Source organism: Eucalyptus grandis, chromosome 1 (assembly GCF_016545825.1).
Source record: "Eucalyptus grandis isolate ANBG69807.140 chromosome 1, ASM1654582v1, whole genome shotgun sequence".
NCBI lineage: Eukaryota > Viridiplantae > Streptophyta > Magnoliopsida > Myrtales > Myrtaceae > Eucalyptus > Eucalyptus grandis.
In genome coordinates this window covers 16,001,831-16,017,427 of record NC_052612.1, presented here as the reverse complement: position 1 = coordinate 16,017,427, position 15,597 = coordinate 16,001,831, and the positions used below count along the sequence as shown (strand labels likewise).

At 40.0% G+C, this 15,597-nt stretch overlaps 1 protein-coding gene across 1 annotated transcript; it reads right to left on the bottom strand.

The window, feature by feature from the left end:
- Positions 1-5,482: 5,482 nt before the first annotated feature.
- LOC104432307 (probable serine/threonine-protein kinase WNK5) lies at positions 5,483-11,697 on the bottom strand. Its single transcript, XM_010044775.3, has 7 exons — positions 10,828-11,697; positions 8,629-8,894; positions 8,179-8,402; positions 7,657-7,814; positions 7,231-7,561; positions 6,476-6,844; positions 5,483-6,307 (listed from the first exon to the last, which is right to left on the bottom strand). The coding sequence occupies exons 1-7, from the start codon at positions 10,921-10,923 to the stop codon at positions 5,868-5,870; spliced, it is 1,884 nt and encodes a 627-aa protein (XP_010043077.1). The 5' UTR covers positions 10,924-11,697; the 3' UTR covers positions 5,483-5,867.
- Positions 11,698-15,597: the final 3,900 nt, after the last annotated feature.

Here is a 15,597-nt window from a genome sequence, read left to right as displayed (position 1 = left end):
TCCTTTTTATGACAAAGCGCACCTTATGCTTATCCAATCGATCCGACTAATTCTTCTTGATATATGCCGATCATCCCGCCCACGGACCATTGGGGTAACACTTCTTTCAATGGAAGAAACCCATATTCCGAAATGCTTCAATTAGTTAGGGTTTAATAGTTGTGATGGTTACTCTACTAGTGATGCTCATCTTTTGTGATTAAAAGCAATCGCTACTAATTAGAGTCATATCTCTCATTAATAGGGTAAAAAATTAGGAGCCTACCCTTGTGATTTCTCGTACCTAATCATTTATTGTTTTTGATATGGAGATCCTTTGACACATAAAGGTCTTTTCTATCATTAGGTCGCAAATGAATTAAATTGTGCTCCATGCGTTTGTAGTGTAGAGATGACAAATGGGTAGATCAAATTGATTTTGAATAAGATCATTCAAGTACAATTAGATTTTAGGTATCCATCATTTCGGAATTGAATATGGATCAAGTTCGGTTTAGGTCAATCAGCTTTTGTATCGTCTTAATGACTTTCATTTTCTTTGATGAGCTCGACTTGGATAGTGCTCCGTTACAAATCTGCCCAGTTTTCGAATGGTTTAGGCTCTTTTTATCTTCGATTTCACGTCCAATCGTATCAAAATCAATATCATGGTGCCTTTACATTCATCATGATTTGCTTACTTCATGGTCAGGGATAATGTCTATTTTGTTTTTTTTTTTCAGTTCGGATTGGATCAATTTTGAATTCCTTCAAGGGTTATCTTGGGCGCAGATTGTCTAAGACTCGAACATGATGGGTCTATATTGAACAAGTCCTATGATCTTTTCCTAATAAGATATGATCATCTTTTCCTTGTCTTTAGCACAAGATACAATCTTTTCCTGATTTTCAGCACAAGATGAATATTACTAGAAGTATATATATCAAAACAAGATACGATCTTGATCTTTTCCTGATCTTCAGTACAAGTACAAGATGAATATTACTTGAAGTGTATATATAAAGAGACTCACTTTGTAAAATGGTGTAGAGTGAAAAAAAATCAATACAAAAAAATATACTCTTTTACTTTTCTCATCTTTGCATCCATTTATTTTCCTATTATCTCTTTGATCAGATCCTCCGTCAAACTTTAATTGATGAATTTTTCAACTTGGGTTTAAGGAAATTTGTCCAAAAAATCTTAAACACATTGTACTTTTGTCAATTCAATCTTAAACTACTTTTGTCAATTCAATCTTAAACTTTTTAATTTTACTAATTGAATTATAAACATTCACTTTTTACTAATTGAGTCTATCTAGTCAATTTTTGCCACAATTTGTTGACATAGACGTCGGTTGTCCTACCTAGCACAACCAGTGTGATGTTAATGAATTTATTATTAAACATTTTTAAATTTTTAAATTTTTTTTTAAATTTTGTTAATCTCTTCTTCCTTTGCTGATCGCCCAACCTCCAACAACCGATGAGGTTTGGCCTCGGTGGGAACTGGAAAGGGGCGACCTTGCCAGGCTCAGGTGAGGCTCGTCTTTGCCAAATCCGGTGAGGTCAAACCTCCCCAAAGGCTAGTGAGGGATGGCTCACCAATCTCATGCGAGGTCACCCTTGCCAAGATCTAGCAAGGGACGACCTCATGGACCTTGGATGAGGCTCACCCTCGTCGGATCTAGCGAGGGGGTGAAGGGTGACCTTCCTGGCCATGAGTGAGGCTCACTCTCACCAAATCCGGTGAAGGCAAATGTCACTTAAGGTTTGCGAGGTCGTCCTTTGATAGATCCTAGAGGGTGACCTCGTGTGAGGCTGGCAAGGCTGACTCTCGCAAGCCTTTGGCGAGCCTCGCTCGAGGTTAGCAAAGTTGTCCTTTGCTAAATCCCAACAATGGCGACCTCGCATGAGGTTGACAAGGCCAACCCTTGCTGGCCTCTGGCGAGTGCAAGCTTCACCAAAGGCCGGCAAGGTCGCCCCTCGCTAGTTCCTGGCGAGGGTGACCTTGTTGGTCGCAACGTCTAGCCACTAAAGGTTGAGCAACTGGCAGAGGAAGAAGATAGAAAAGAGAAAATAAAAGAAATTAAAAATACCTTAGAAATTCAAAAAAATATTTAAAAATAATAATTTTTGCCCACGTTAGCATCAACTGTCCTACATAGAGTGGCCTGCAGAAATGTAGATGGACTCTATTGACAGGAAGTGAAAAGGTTTGTGACCCAATTGGTAAAATTAAAAGGTTTATGAATCAACTGGCAAAAACGCAATATATTTAGGATTTTTTGGACAATTTTTCCCTTAGGTTTGGGTGAGATTCTAGTTGAGCTATGCATATTCTCAAGTTGAGTTAAAAATTAGCACCTCCACATGCACAGTAATGATTGAAGTACTTTAAAGCGGAAGTGTTATGTTTTTTTCGCTTATCTTGGAAAATGATGTTGCATCACAAACTGAACATACACTAATGTATGGAATGCCCATATTATCTACCTGTCAATGTCTAAGCTTAAGCGTAATATGCATGATTATTAACATGTATTGCCTTTAGAAATTTGAACACTAATAAATTCTTATATTTTTAGCCCTTATTGCCATTATATTTAACATGGCCTACTTGAAAAGTACATGTCTTACATACCAAACCTAATTAAATATAAATGTAGGTTATTGTTGGGAATGCGCAATAGAAGTCTAATGTCTTTTTTCGGGGAGATCGTCAAGAAAGAGCTCAAGTTTGAGCCTGTCAATACATTCAATTGGAACCACCGCCTGTGGTAGCGCAGCTGGCTTCGAGCTCTCTCCCCTTCATGAAAGAGAGGAGTTCGAATCCTAGAGGCGTCGCATTCACGCAACTCACCTGCAGCTGGGTCTGTGGTGGTGGCTCAGTCCACCCCGAGTTTACGCTGTCGGCTGTCGGCTATACGGTGGTTCCTAGGTCACCAAAAAAAAAAATACATTCAATTGGACCCACTTTCACTTGAAAGTTTAAATCAATGATTTATGAACCAATTAAAATATATCAATTACTCTACACTATACTAATTCTTCAATATGAATTTTTTTCTAACGTAACTCACACATGCATCCCAACAATCTTCCCTTCACATGTGAGCTCAATATTAATTGTACTGCTCCGTAATCCAAGTATCCTTCTACATCAATATATCTTATCTTAAATCTCCATTAATGCCTAACTCCATCTCTAGTCTTTTTCTTCAAACGGAACCATGAAATTTGTCACTTCAAACTGAACCATGAAATCTGCCATCAAGCTGACATTGCTACAACACAATGCCTATCACATGAAAACCACATTGGTAACTAACCATCGGCTCTAATACCATTTATTGGGAGCGAACAATAAAAGTCCGATACCTACACCCAGTGAGATCACCAAGAGGGAGCTAAAGTCCGAGCCCATCAATATATCCAGTTGGACCCATCAATTTCCAATGTGTGACTCTTCTCTAAGAGAGCTCACACGTGCATTTTAATAATCTACTCCTCACTTGTAAGCTTTCATGTTGGGTTTCTCCTCCTTAATTTAAGTATCATTTTATCAAAATTTGAATCTTTAATGCCCAACTTCATTACTAGTCTCATTCAATGGACTGAACCATAAAGTCTGCCATCAATCCTGTGCTGCTACATCACAATTCCCATTGCCTGAAAACCGAGTTGGTTAGCAAATCTCTCTTTTGAGAATATTCACCAAACACCTAAGAGGGAGCCCACGTTCAAGCCTATCAATATATTTAGTTGGACTCACCTTCACTCAAAAGTTTGAGTCAATTAAGTTATGAGTCAACTAAAGTAAAGTAACTACTTTACACTGCACTAATTCTCCGAGTGGGATTTTTCTAGGCAAAAGAACCCTTCAAATGCCAAAAGTTGGCACAAAGTGACACTTAAGTACCACTTTTTATGAAAATTGGACACTTTAGTGCCACATCCAGCAAACCTCGTCGGAAATACATGGCATTTTTTTTTATTAATTTTTTCACTTACGTGGCTCACTGAAAGGTTGACTCAGTAAACCACACACAACAACGACGTTGTTTTGGTATAATTCGAATTTTAATATAATAATTAATTGATTAATTAATTAAAAAAAAAAAGGCGGGGGAGGAGGAGGAGGAGGGAGGTAGCCGGCGGCAGGCACGTGGGGAGTGTCGGCTAGGGCTGCCAAGCCCTAGTTGGGGGCTAGCGGCCCCAATCGACCAATGATGAGATCCTGCGTGCCCTCACCCAGATCTGAGGTGAGGGTCGTGACCCTCCCCCAGATTCAGCAAAGGTCACCGGCCCTCGCCCGGCCGACCCAAGGGCTGCTGGGCCGCCACTCGCTGGGGGGCTGCCCTTGCTAATGTTACTTTCATAACTTTTGGCACTTAAGTGGCTTTTTGTGCCAAATTTTCGCACTCCAAGGGGTCCGAGTGTCGATTTTTCTAACATAACTCATGTGCATATATCTATGTATGCAACCCCACAATGGAAACATCGGTAGAGGCAATTGAAAATAATATTGCAAAAGACAAATTTGAGGATTCTCTGTATAATCCAATATATTCATAATGAAGATTACATTAGCCTCTTTATAGGCTTTATGAGATGACTATCGATTCACTATTAAATGGGATATACACATAATCTTGAGAGATATTCATAATCAAGTGGATCTCCTAATATAACTAACATTACCCCCATCAAATGCAAGTTGAGTTGAAACAAATCAGCTTAAGTTTGAAAAATAATTTGAACAGCATCACAAAATCTTCAATTAAAATGAACTCATCATATCCAAGGTGAGGCGGTGTGTGGTGGTGCATGTGATGACTCCAACTTCCGTTGGCAAGAAGATTTCATTATGTTGATTGTTTGACGGTGATGAATCTAGCGGCGGAGTCGGCTTCTCAAAATGAGGAGTGAAAAGTTGAGAATTGAAGATATTAGAGCCGAGCAGCATGTGTTCTTTGTGGTGAACTTTGCTGTCGAGACAATAACTTAAACATGGCTGATACAGTTGGTGTGGTTACAGCAAGCAGAATAAGCTAGGCTTTGCTGAAAGAAAAGTTCCTATGTGAATACACGTCTTCACGGTATGGAAAATACCTCCGTGGAAAAGAAAAGCTTGACTTGGCGACGCATGAGAGACGTCACAACACAACCATCGTGGTGCTTACTCAAATAGGAATGATGCACTTGGGCGAACATTGTCGAGCAGCGCAGAAGGGGTTATTTGCTTGGGATGCATGAGTGCACCGTTGAGAATGATAAAGCTGAAAGAAATTAGGATTGGGGAATTTCAAAGGTGCACCGGGTGCAAAGTAGGATTGTCTCAAGAAAAGAAGCTTTGATACCAAGTTGAAAATCATACTAGGGAAGACAAATTTGAGGATTTTTTTATATAATTCAATATATTCATAATGAGGATTACATCAGCCTATCAACAGGCTTTATGAAATGACTATTGAAGGTAACAAATCAAACATATGCATTATCAAATGAGATATATACATAATCTTGAAAGATTTTCACAATCAAGTAGATTTCTTACTATCGCTAACAGACACAAACATTGCCCTTTCAGTTAAAAGATGTAAACCTTGGAAAACGCTGAATGTCTAATGCCTGCAGGCAAATCATTTTACATTGCAAGCGCATGCAAATCATGGTTCATAACCATGCATACATCTCAAGGTTCATACAATCACAGAACTACAAAACACTTCAAACACGCAGAATAAGCACCATCATGAACTCAGCACTTACATGTTCGTCCAATGCATTACTAACCACACAAGTAACACAACTAATAGGAAAACCGCCACCAATACAATATATGGCGATTGGGCACGTAATTGAAGTAGCAACTTCACCATTCAAAATCGTTGCTTCTCGTTATCTCTGCGAGAAGTGCCGGCAAAGTCACAAGGTTCTTGATATCCGATGTTTTCTACTGCTCCGACGGTCTTGAACATGCGCCTCTTGTTGATCTCCTCCACTAGAGAACGGTGCAACAGCTGGCTCCGGATGTCCACGAGCGACTGGATCCGTGTTAACTTCTGCTTGCCTTTCATGAATTGTTGACCTCTCTGAGCGTCGAACTGCACATTGTTCCGTTGGTAGTTATCGTTCACTCTATTGCGCTCTTCAGGACAGAATCGTGTAGATTGGTGGGTCTTCGCGAAGCAATGAGGGTCCCCACGGGCACTTGTATCGTAATCATCTTCATTGCTTGAGCAGTAGCTGAAATTCGAGTACTTTGGAGAGCTCACTGAGCTTGGAGAAGTTGCCTCATCATGCGCACAGACATCACGATCTGCATGGATTTGCACGTTTAAGTTCTGTGGCCCAATGATAGCAAAGAACAACGTGCACATATCCCAAATATGTTCAAAATCAACAATCTGGAGAAAGTTCCAACAAAGATTTTTCCTGCCTTTCAAAAAAAAAGTTTTCACAGATTTTCCTTCATGAAACACTATACCTTGCAGCCAATTCAGGCCGATGTTCATCATGTTGTTGCAGACGTCCTTGAGATTCGCATCAGGGAATGCTGAGTTGAAACTTGGGAGAGATGCATGGGAAGAAGAACAAGAGGAGGAAGTGTGAAACGGCGGGCGTGTTTCCTCGTCATCGTCATCATCTTCGTAACTGAAGCTATTGTGGTGATTCTTAAGTGGGAGGCTGGATCTTTTCCACGTCGGAACGAGAGTAGATATCTCCTCTTCAATCATCTTGGCGATCTCTATCGGCTCCCGATCGGAAATTTCCAGTTCCCTTACCATCTCCAAAGCGACATCTAGTGCAGTGTCATTCACGATATCAAAGGGAAAGTATATGTTTCTTGCATGTCCTGTTAATTACACAAGAAGGGCAATGTATTATCATGAAGTCAGCCCAAAAAGTTCATTCGGAATGAAAAGAATTAGGAAATCAAACTGAACATATTCCCCTACATGCAAGATAGACTAGACGTTAAAGCGTGTCTATACTTTGAAGGCGGTTTTAATTGAATCGCAATGTTCTAAATCATCTCCCACAACGTCATAATTCTTCTGTTCCAAATCAACAACCTGGAGATCAGGCCGCTCATGGAGAACTCTCTTTCCTAAAAGCGTCTTTTAGCATGATGATCTCTGAAAAAGAGTCAACAGGCCAAAACCGGTGCCTCTAGGTTGTCCCTCTTACAAATAATCTTAGTACATTGAACGTAAACAGAACAAGAATTGATGCACGTACCATCTTTTTCAGTAATTTGCACTCTGAGATAGATGGCGTCATCTTCCGAATTCATAGAACCCGTGATAGTCATGTCAGTATTCCTCAAAGGATCGGCCACAATTATTGGTGGCACCGTTAAATCCGTTGCTGCCGCCGTTGATTTAGGAGTCGAACTTCCACTTGAAGCTTTTGGCGCGAGCAGGAGCTGTCCTCCATCATCGGAGGCAAGAAAGGGATCCAATAAGAGCTCTCGAGCGGGCAATCTATCGCACGCCTTCTTCAGACATTTCCCGATGAACTCTCGTGCTTCGTCATCTTGAATCCGATAAAAGGCCTCCGGTAACTTTCCCTAATATAATAATTAACGAACGGAGTAGGTATAATTTCCGATACTAGCACGCATTTGTATTATTTGAGCTTAACCTGGGAATTTCAAACATTTACCGAAGTGACTTTCTTGTATATCTGAGCCGGGTTCGAACACTCGCTGTACGGGTACTCGGAAGTGAACATCTCAAGCAAGCACATGCCAAAGGAATATATGTCAACTAGCTCATCGTACTCTTCCTCGTACAGTTCTGGTGCCATGAACTCTGGTGTACCTGGTAATTACATGAGGAAAACATATGAACTCAGCCGAAGCAACCTTGGTCATTTCACAAAATAGAACTGAAGCAAACAAACATTTCAACATGGATGAACCAAGCTAAACAGAGTTTCACATAAATTTCAACGCAAATGACGCCAAATAAACTTCGGAGCAAACTTAATACAAAGAGATTATAAACCTCAGGGGACATAGTGCAATAAATATTTTTCACTAGACTATATGTTATCGAAGTCGTTAAATGTAGATCACGCTAAAATTCATCCGTATCGAGTGCATGTACGCACACTATACAGAGAGAGAGAGAGAGAGAGAGAGAGAGAGAGAGAGAGAGAGAGAGAGAGAAAGAAAGAGAGTACCTATGACGCTGTGGGCATGTTGAGATCCACGAAGAATAGTGGCCAGACCGAGATCGCCGATCTTGACTTGGCCGAGATGGCCATTGACAAAGATGTTGTCACACTTGAGGTCTCTATGTATGACTGGAGGATCATGGCTATGGAGGTAAGCGAGGCCCTTCAGGATTTGGCGAGCCCAGTTCTTAATTGCTAGCATGTGCACTCCTTGATACCTCCTCCTATACCTACACATATTTCACAAACAGAGATTTCATTTATCAAGAAACATAACGAGGTCAATTTACACACAACCTGAATATGGACCAGACTGTCTCATGACCATATAAACCTAGTATAACATCCTAAGTTATGCAGATATTTCAAATTCATGTTAACATAATGTAGAAAGTAAGTTTTAACATTGAAAAGAAAACAAAAAGAAGGTGATTCAAGTTGTTGAGGTGTTATTACTCTCGGAGGGTGCCGGAGGTGAAGAGCTCGGTGATGAAGTTGAAGGTTCTCCGATCGGGATCGACCCATGAAGTGTAGAACTTCATGATGGACTCGTGATTGAGATTCTTCAGGAGGTGAACCTCCGAGTAGAGTCTCTGGAGGTCCTCTGGCGAGCGGAAAACATCGTGGAGCTTCACTTGGCTCCAAGCCACCTCCATTCCAAGCACTTCATCAAATGCCCTATACACCGTCTTCATCGCTCCTTTGCCCAAGACCTCCCTAAACTGCAATGAAAAGCATCGAAAGGGAGCGCAAAACTGCAACATTAGCGAACTTAATTTTCTCTCTGAGACATGGATCATATCAGTTATGCGAGTCTTGAATTTGCAGCTGAAAATCACTTGTAAAAAAGTTAGCAATGCGGGATACTTTAATAACTTTCTCATATGCAAGCCGGAATCTAATTTCAATATCATGTTAAAAGATCCAATTATATACAAAGAATATACAAACCCCATAAACAAGCAATGTGAATGTTTTAACGTTATTCATATTTGTGTCTCCTCGTATTTAGACGCTCCAAAAGGGCTCTTTAAATTGATCCTAAAGCATTTTGGACGTAATCAGTCGAAGTCAAACTTAATTTTACTCAAGCAAAGGTCAAAAATCAATTCGTGAGATTAAAGTCTTTACATGGCCCCAGTACTTGATTACTCCAAGTCAAAAAGAACAGTGAAAAGCAGCCTTTCTATCTGCTACAGAACTTGTCTTTTCGCAGCGAGGCGGCTTGGGGTTATTCTCGGTTCCTTCCTCGATCACATGCACTAAACGCTAAATACACAATCAAATCCATCTGAATATTTGGTAAAATGAACTAACTTAACATGCGATAATAGATTCTGATCATACATGCAAATGAAGATTATCCATAAAACAGATTGCATCTGATTCTTTTTTTTTTCTTTTTTCCTTTGGTTAGCATGCGTATAATTTCAAAATTGCATCTGATTCTTTCTCCTCCTTTTTTTCCCTTCTTTTTGGATAGCACGCGTACAATTTCAAATTTATTTAGAACGTGACAAGACAGAGACTTGTTGAGATCTCATTCGACCTCGTGCTTGAATAGAGACCCTTTTAAAGTGCGCCATATGATATTACAACGAAAATAGTTCTCATGCTCCTACCATTAATCCGATCCTACCCTGCTTGCGAATATAGGCCTAGGTATTATGCATAAGATTTACAATATTTTCCACATCTCTATCAATTCTTCATATCAATAGAGGATATGCATATGTCCCCATCGATTCTCCGTATCTATCGCATAGAATCATTAAGGCTCAGATATGTCATATGCTCAAGAATATATACTATGTATATATTATTCATATGTGCATGAATATGGACAATATATTGAGGTGTTCCGACTGATATTCTAACCACATTGATAGGCAATAATGGGGTTGTATAAAGCTTTAAAACGTGCGTCATCAAAATTGGTCAATCAAAACCCATCTCTTATATTAGAAAAAAAGGGGCAGGTGGTTGTTCGTATATTGATTTCCACTTCCTCTTGCCGTTGACTAACACCAATAGTGGCGTGCCCTTCCTAATAATATATTAGCCTCACCAATAAAACACATGAAAAACATTGTTTACTGGGTCTGGGTCTGGCTCTCCTAATACGACAACGCGGCGCACGCTGCAATCTAGTGCAAGTTGTGTACAGAGCATACCTACTAATTAGTTAATTAATTGATTTTAATTATCATTAGTCAAAGTCACATCTTGATCTCCAGATGGACGGATACGAAGGGACTTGATTTCCTTTTATAATACGGAGGATCCTAACCTTTTTAACTTTCTTCTTTTTTGGTCAGTTAACTTTTTTAATTTGGCCCTTTCGATAATCTCGTTAATTTCTATAGGGTTTCTCATACATGGAAACCACTAGTTTCTCATACATGGAAACCACTAGGTGGATTCACTTTTCATTTAAATTATAGTCGGAAAAGTTTGGACTCTAGCGAGAATATCCACGTTGGGATATGATCGAACCCCAAATAGCTGCCATGAGACTGTAAATTCAGGGGTGTTTATCAAGGACTAGTCATTCTACATGCATGAGATAAGAACTAAATATAGGGTCTAGATTAAAGATGGGAAATCAAAAGCATAATAGGAGTTATTCAGAAAAATTGATAGAGAGCTACTTACGCGTCCGTATCGACCGGTTGGGTCGGTCTCGGCATACTCCGGCCACCCGTTTGCCGCATCCAAACACCCTCCGGCGGCCCTTGCGATCCTCTGCATGGCTGACGGCGATTCCAAACAAGCCTCTCGAGAAGGCTCTTGTCTTCCAACACTTACCAAATACTTTTTATCTTATTCACTAAAGCTAGAGATCGAGAAGAAGCGAGAATTACGACTACTTTTATTACTACTGCGGACGGACAAACTTTTCTAAGGACGGGAAGAGGGGAGCGGTCGCTAGAAGAAGATCCGAGGCTTTCCTTCGTGATTCTCATAGGAGAAGACCCCGAACAACAGCCAGAAGAGCCTCGAGTAATCGACGCTGAGCATGATCCATGCCATTTCCACCACGCCGCGCGAGAACTCGTAGTCCTTGTTGATCATTTGTCTTTCCGGGCGACCGATAATTCTCCTTCGCGATATATGTAGTAATGAGGACGAGGAGGAAACTTAAGAAAGGACCTGTGCGCGGAGCGCCGGGCACAGTGGAGGCAATTAGATGAGAGGGGACCAGGAGGAGAATCCGGGTTCCAAAAGTAAGAAAAGAAAGGAGCTGGGGGTGTCCGATATGTGGACGAGGACGAAGTTTCGTGCAAGAGAGAGAGGGAGGGAGATCTTTGTATGTCGAGATCAGAGGAGGGAGTGATCGCTGAGGAGGAGGTGGGTGCTGGAGATTCTGAACTTGAAGAACCTGTGGCTACGCCTTGGTAGTATCATTTGTGGACGGGAGAGGAATCACCAGGAGAGAGAGAGACAAACAGCACAAGGTTATAAGGAGAGAGAGAGATGGTGGAGGGAACTGCAGCAGAAGACAAAGGAGCCGAAGATGGTGGTGGGGATGGTGGTGGGGGAGGTAGAGTTGGTGGGGCCTTAGAAAGGCCTCGGTGATGCTCTGCCCGGGGGAGAGAATATTTATTCAATTATTGGTCTCCACGGGGCCCCACGCCTTACGTGGTTTGCTGTATCGGATCGGACGAGTTCCTCGAAATCTCACTTATTACCGCGTTGGTCGGACGTCGACATGGGGCGCTCGCAGCTTTCGATTCTGACCGATCCCTCCTCACGACCATGTGACTAATATGCTTTATTGTCGATCGCCAGATCACCTGCGATAACCTTGTCGGTAAAAATTCTCATGGCGTGGAAGGATGATTGGCTACGGATGAGTAAACGTAACTCTCCCCTGTTGATCGGATAAGATAACTACTTGATGACAAAGAATGTCATCTCGAAATTACTGAAGATGATGTGGGTTGAGGGGTAGTGAAATTCCAATGCCTTTACCTAAGGAGATTTTTACGAAAAAGTCCGAATCCAAGTCTGAACTTGTTGATGTTTACACTGAAGCTTAAATCAAAGAGTATAATTTAATTAGACATCATTAATAATTTCGCACTGCTTCGATTCTCCAATTTGGGATTCTTTGACACTCTCTCACATGTATCTCAATAAATAAATAAATCACTATAATTTGATGATGACTTTGACATTTAATGACAGTAGCTCAATATCAAGTCATAATCATAAAAAGGATCATTGAGAACACATGCTTGCTATTTCTTAAGATTGTATAAACCCTCATATTTTCACCTCAACAAGTAAATTTCGTATGCCATGTGGACAGTTTTGGCTATTGGTTTCTAAAGGGACTTGATTGCACTACCCCAAAGATTTATCACGATTCAATTAAATCAATCAAAAGGTGTTAGACTCGATTACATTTTGGCTGCGTTTGGGAACTGCCTTCCCAAGGGACTTTGGGGGTGTAAAGGCCTTTGGGCCAAATATTTGGTATTTGGCAATTTTTTTTTTCACTTGCCTTTGCTAAAGGCAAGCCTTCCCAAGGCTGAAAGCCCAAGGTAGGTTGGGGGCTGCCCTAGGCTTTCTCGGCATGCTGGCTTTAAAATTAATACAAATTTTCTTCCGAAAGTGTCTTCGCTAATTTTTCATTTTTCCAATTTTACCCCGATAACCGTTCATCATCATCTTCATCTTCTTCTCTTCTCTCTATTGAACACCAACATCTACGCATGGTTGCAGGCAAAGGGTAGGTGGTCCGGCGAAGGGCAGGTGATGCGGCGAAGGACAGGTGGTTCGGCTAGGGTCTCATGAATCTCTAACGAGGGTCACTGCACAAAGTACGCCACTCGGCAAGGGTCATGGCAACCGAGATTGCGCATAGATCTAGTTGCGCAATCTGAGTCGTGGTGACCAGATCGCGAGCGCTGACAACCTCTACAGCGCGGTGGGTCGAGCAACCCTCGCTGCGCCGTGTCCTCCGCATGGCAACCCTAGCCGGACACCTTCCCTTCGCCGCGCCGCCTCCCTCTCGCTAGACTGCCTACCCTTTGCCAGCCACTATTAGCTCTTTGCCGGTGGTAACTAGCCAGCTCTCTTTTTTTCCTTTTTTTTTAATAACAAAAATCTTTTGCAAATTTAATTTATCCAAATATTATTTTGCTCAAGGATACTTCATAATGGGCTTTCATAAATATCTTTTACTAAACACAATTTGCATTTTGAAAAACTTCTTTTAACTCAATGACCTTTACATTTTTTCAAGGACTTTCCTCAAAAGTCTTCCCAAACGTATCCTCTATAACTAAAGTTTAGAACTTTCAATACTCTTTTTCAATTGGGCAAGTAGAGCCAGATCAGATTCCATATTTGACTCTAGCTTCTCACTCGACTTGAAGCCTAGCTCAGTTACAATTGATTTAGCTCTCATGTGTTTTCTTGATGGTCTCCACATTGTTTCTAAGATTTCACGCTAAAGTTGATGCAGGATCAATCTCATGGTCATTACAAATACCATGATCTTGACTTTCATGACTTTCATCGACTGGTTAGGTGGCCAATTTGGATGCCATAGGTGATACATCAAAATTGCGACGTGTTTTACTCTTATCAATCTTGATATACCTAATGTTTATGAGCAAACTGATTGTGTGAACAATTAGAATTAGTCGAGCATGGGATTCAAATCGCTCTAAGTTTCATTTGATGGTTGTTCTTTTTTTTTTTTTTTTTTTTTTTGGTCACTAACTTCCATCGCATCATCTCCATAATTCAAATAAATTGCTTTATCTACATTGATAATGATCATATAAAAAAATATTCAAATTCCACGGCCCACGTTATCAAATAATGGCTCATTTTTTAATGGGAAAAAAAGGAAAAGTGTCACCAGATAAAGGTTTTAGCTCATGTCAAACGTTACATAGTGACTAAAACATTATTTATTTATTTATTTGTCATATTTATCTTCTTCTTCTTCTTCTTTTCAATAATGTACATATCTTTAATCGAAACTGGCTCAATTTGCAATCGGGAATTCTAAGATGATTTTTTTTTTTTTGGTCTACTCTTATCCGGAATTCTAACATGATCAATCGTTGACGAACAGACACCTTTTATGTGCGTGACGTCGAAGGTAAAGACATGCACGGCAATAAGCTGAGACGTGTCGCTTTGAAGCGGTAGCTGAAAATTATTGTGAAAATCATTTTTAAAATAGGCGACTGAAAATACCGTTTTCTTTCTGCAGAAAAGTAATCTTCGAAATAGATCTCTCTACAAGTAATTTTCCAAACTAGACTTCTTCCTACCACGTCACACCAATAACCTGCCTAGTTATTTAAGCAATAATATTTTCAGCGACTTTTATTCCTGTTTCACGGAAATGAATAATTTAGGAAAATATTTTCCTAATAATGATGGTTCGGATAACTTTCAAACATAAATAAAAAAAAATATTTTCATTACTCACGAAATTATTTAAATATCAATTATTGTTGTCAATAAAAATGTTTTATTAACTAATTATTTCAAGAAATATAAAAAATTATTTTTAGACAATATTTTTCACAACATTTATTTTATGTGAAACAAATAGAGCTTTATTCTTTACCAAAAAAAAAAAAAAAGAGCTTTATTATTGCTTGTAGAAATTTCCGACCACAAGGATCTCCCCGGTCCGATATTTCATTCAATTATAGTTTTCCCTCTTTAATTTATTCTTTTGTCGAACTTTTTATTTCATCTTGACATTCTCCTTTTTATTCCTTAGCTTTTCAGTCAAGATTATTATTTAATAGGTTGAAGTTGCTTGTCATGAGTAATTGGATATTATGAACCAACAATGTTACAATATCATCGCTTTGACCAATTATATTGTCATGTAACAATGCATCATAGCCAATATTTTTTTCCTTTTAAGTAGAACCGATTTTGTTAACATATTTAATGCAATGCCTCACATTACAAATGGAAGAAAAATGAAAAATGATGATATGAACAAACATGGGAGAATTAGAAAAGTTCACAATCTATTATTATTATGCCAATTCAATTCGGAATGTTTTTTTACCAATTGAATGCTAAAGTTGTTGTATTTATATCAATTCAACCCATTCGACCAACTTTAACCAGTCAGTGCCGACATGGACGCTGGCCATCTTATGTGACACGGCCTATCTTTAATATAGATAATTTTTAATAATATTTTTCTAAGTTTTATTCTTTTTTTATTCTTTTCCCTCTTTTTTTCTTTTTCTGCCCTTCTCCTTCATCCTCTAGCTGGGGAGGTCAGCCCTGCTAGCCTTTGATGATGGTGACCCTCGACCGTCCTTGGGAGGCTTGACCTCGCCAATGGCCAGCGTGATCAACGCCAAAAATCTAGTGCCACTGCTTCCGCAGGTGATCAAGAGGGCAAGAGGTTTGCGCGCCAGGGTA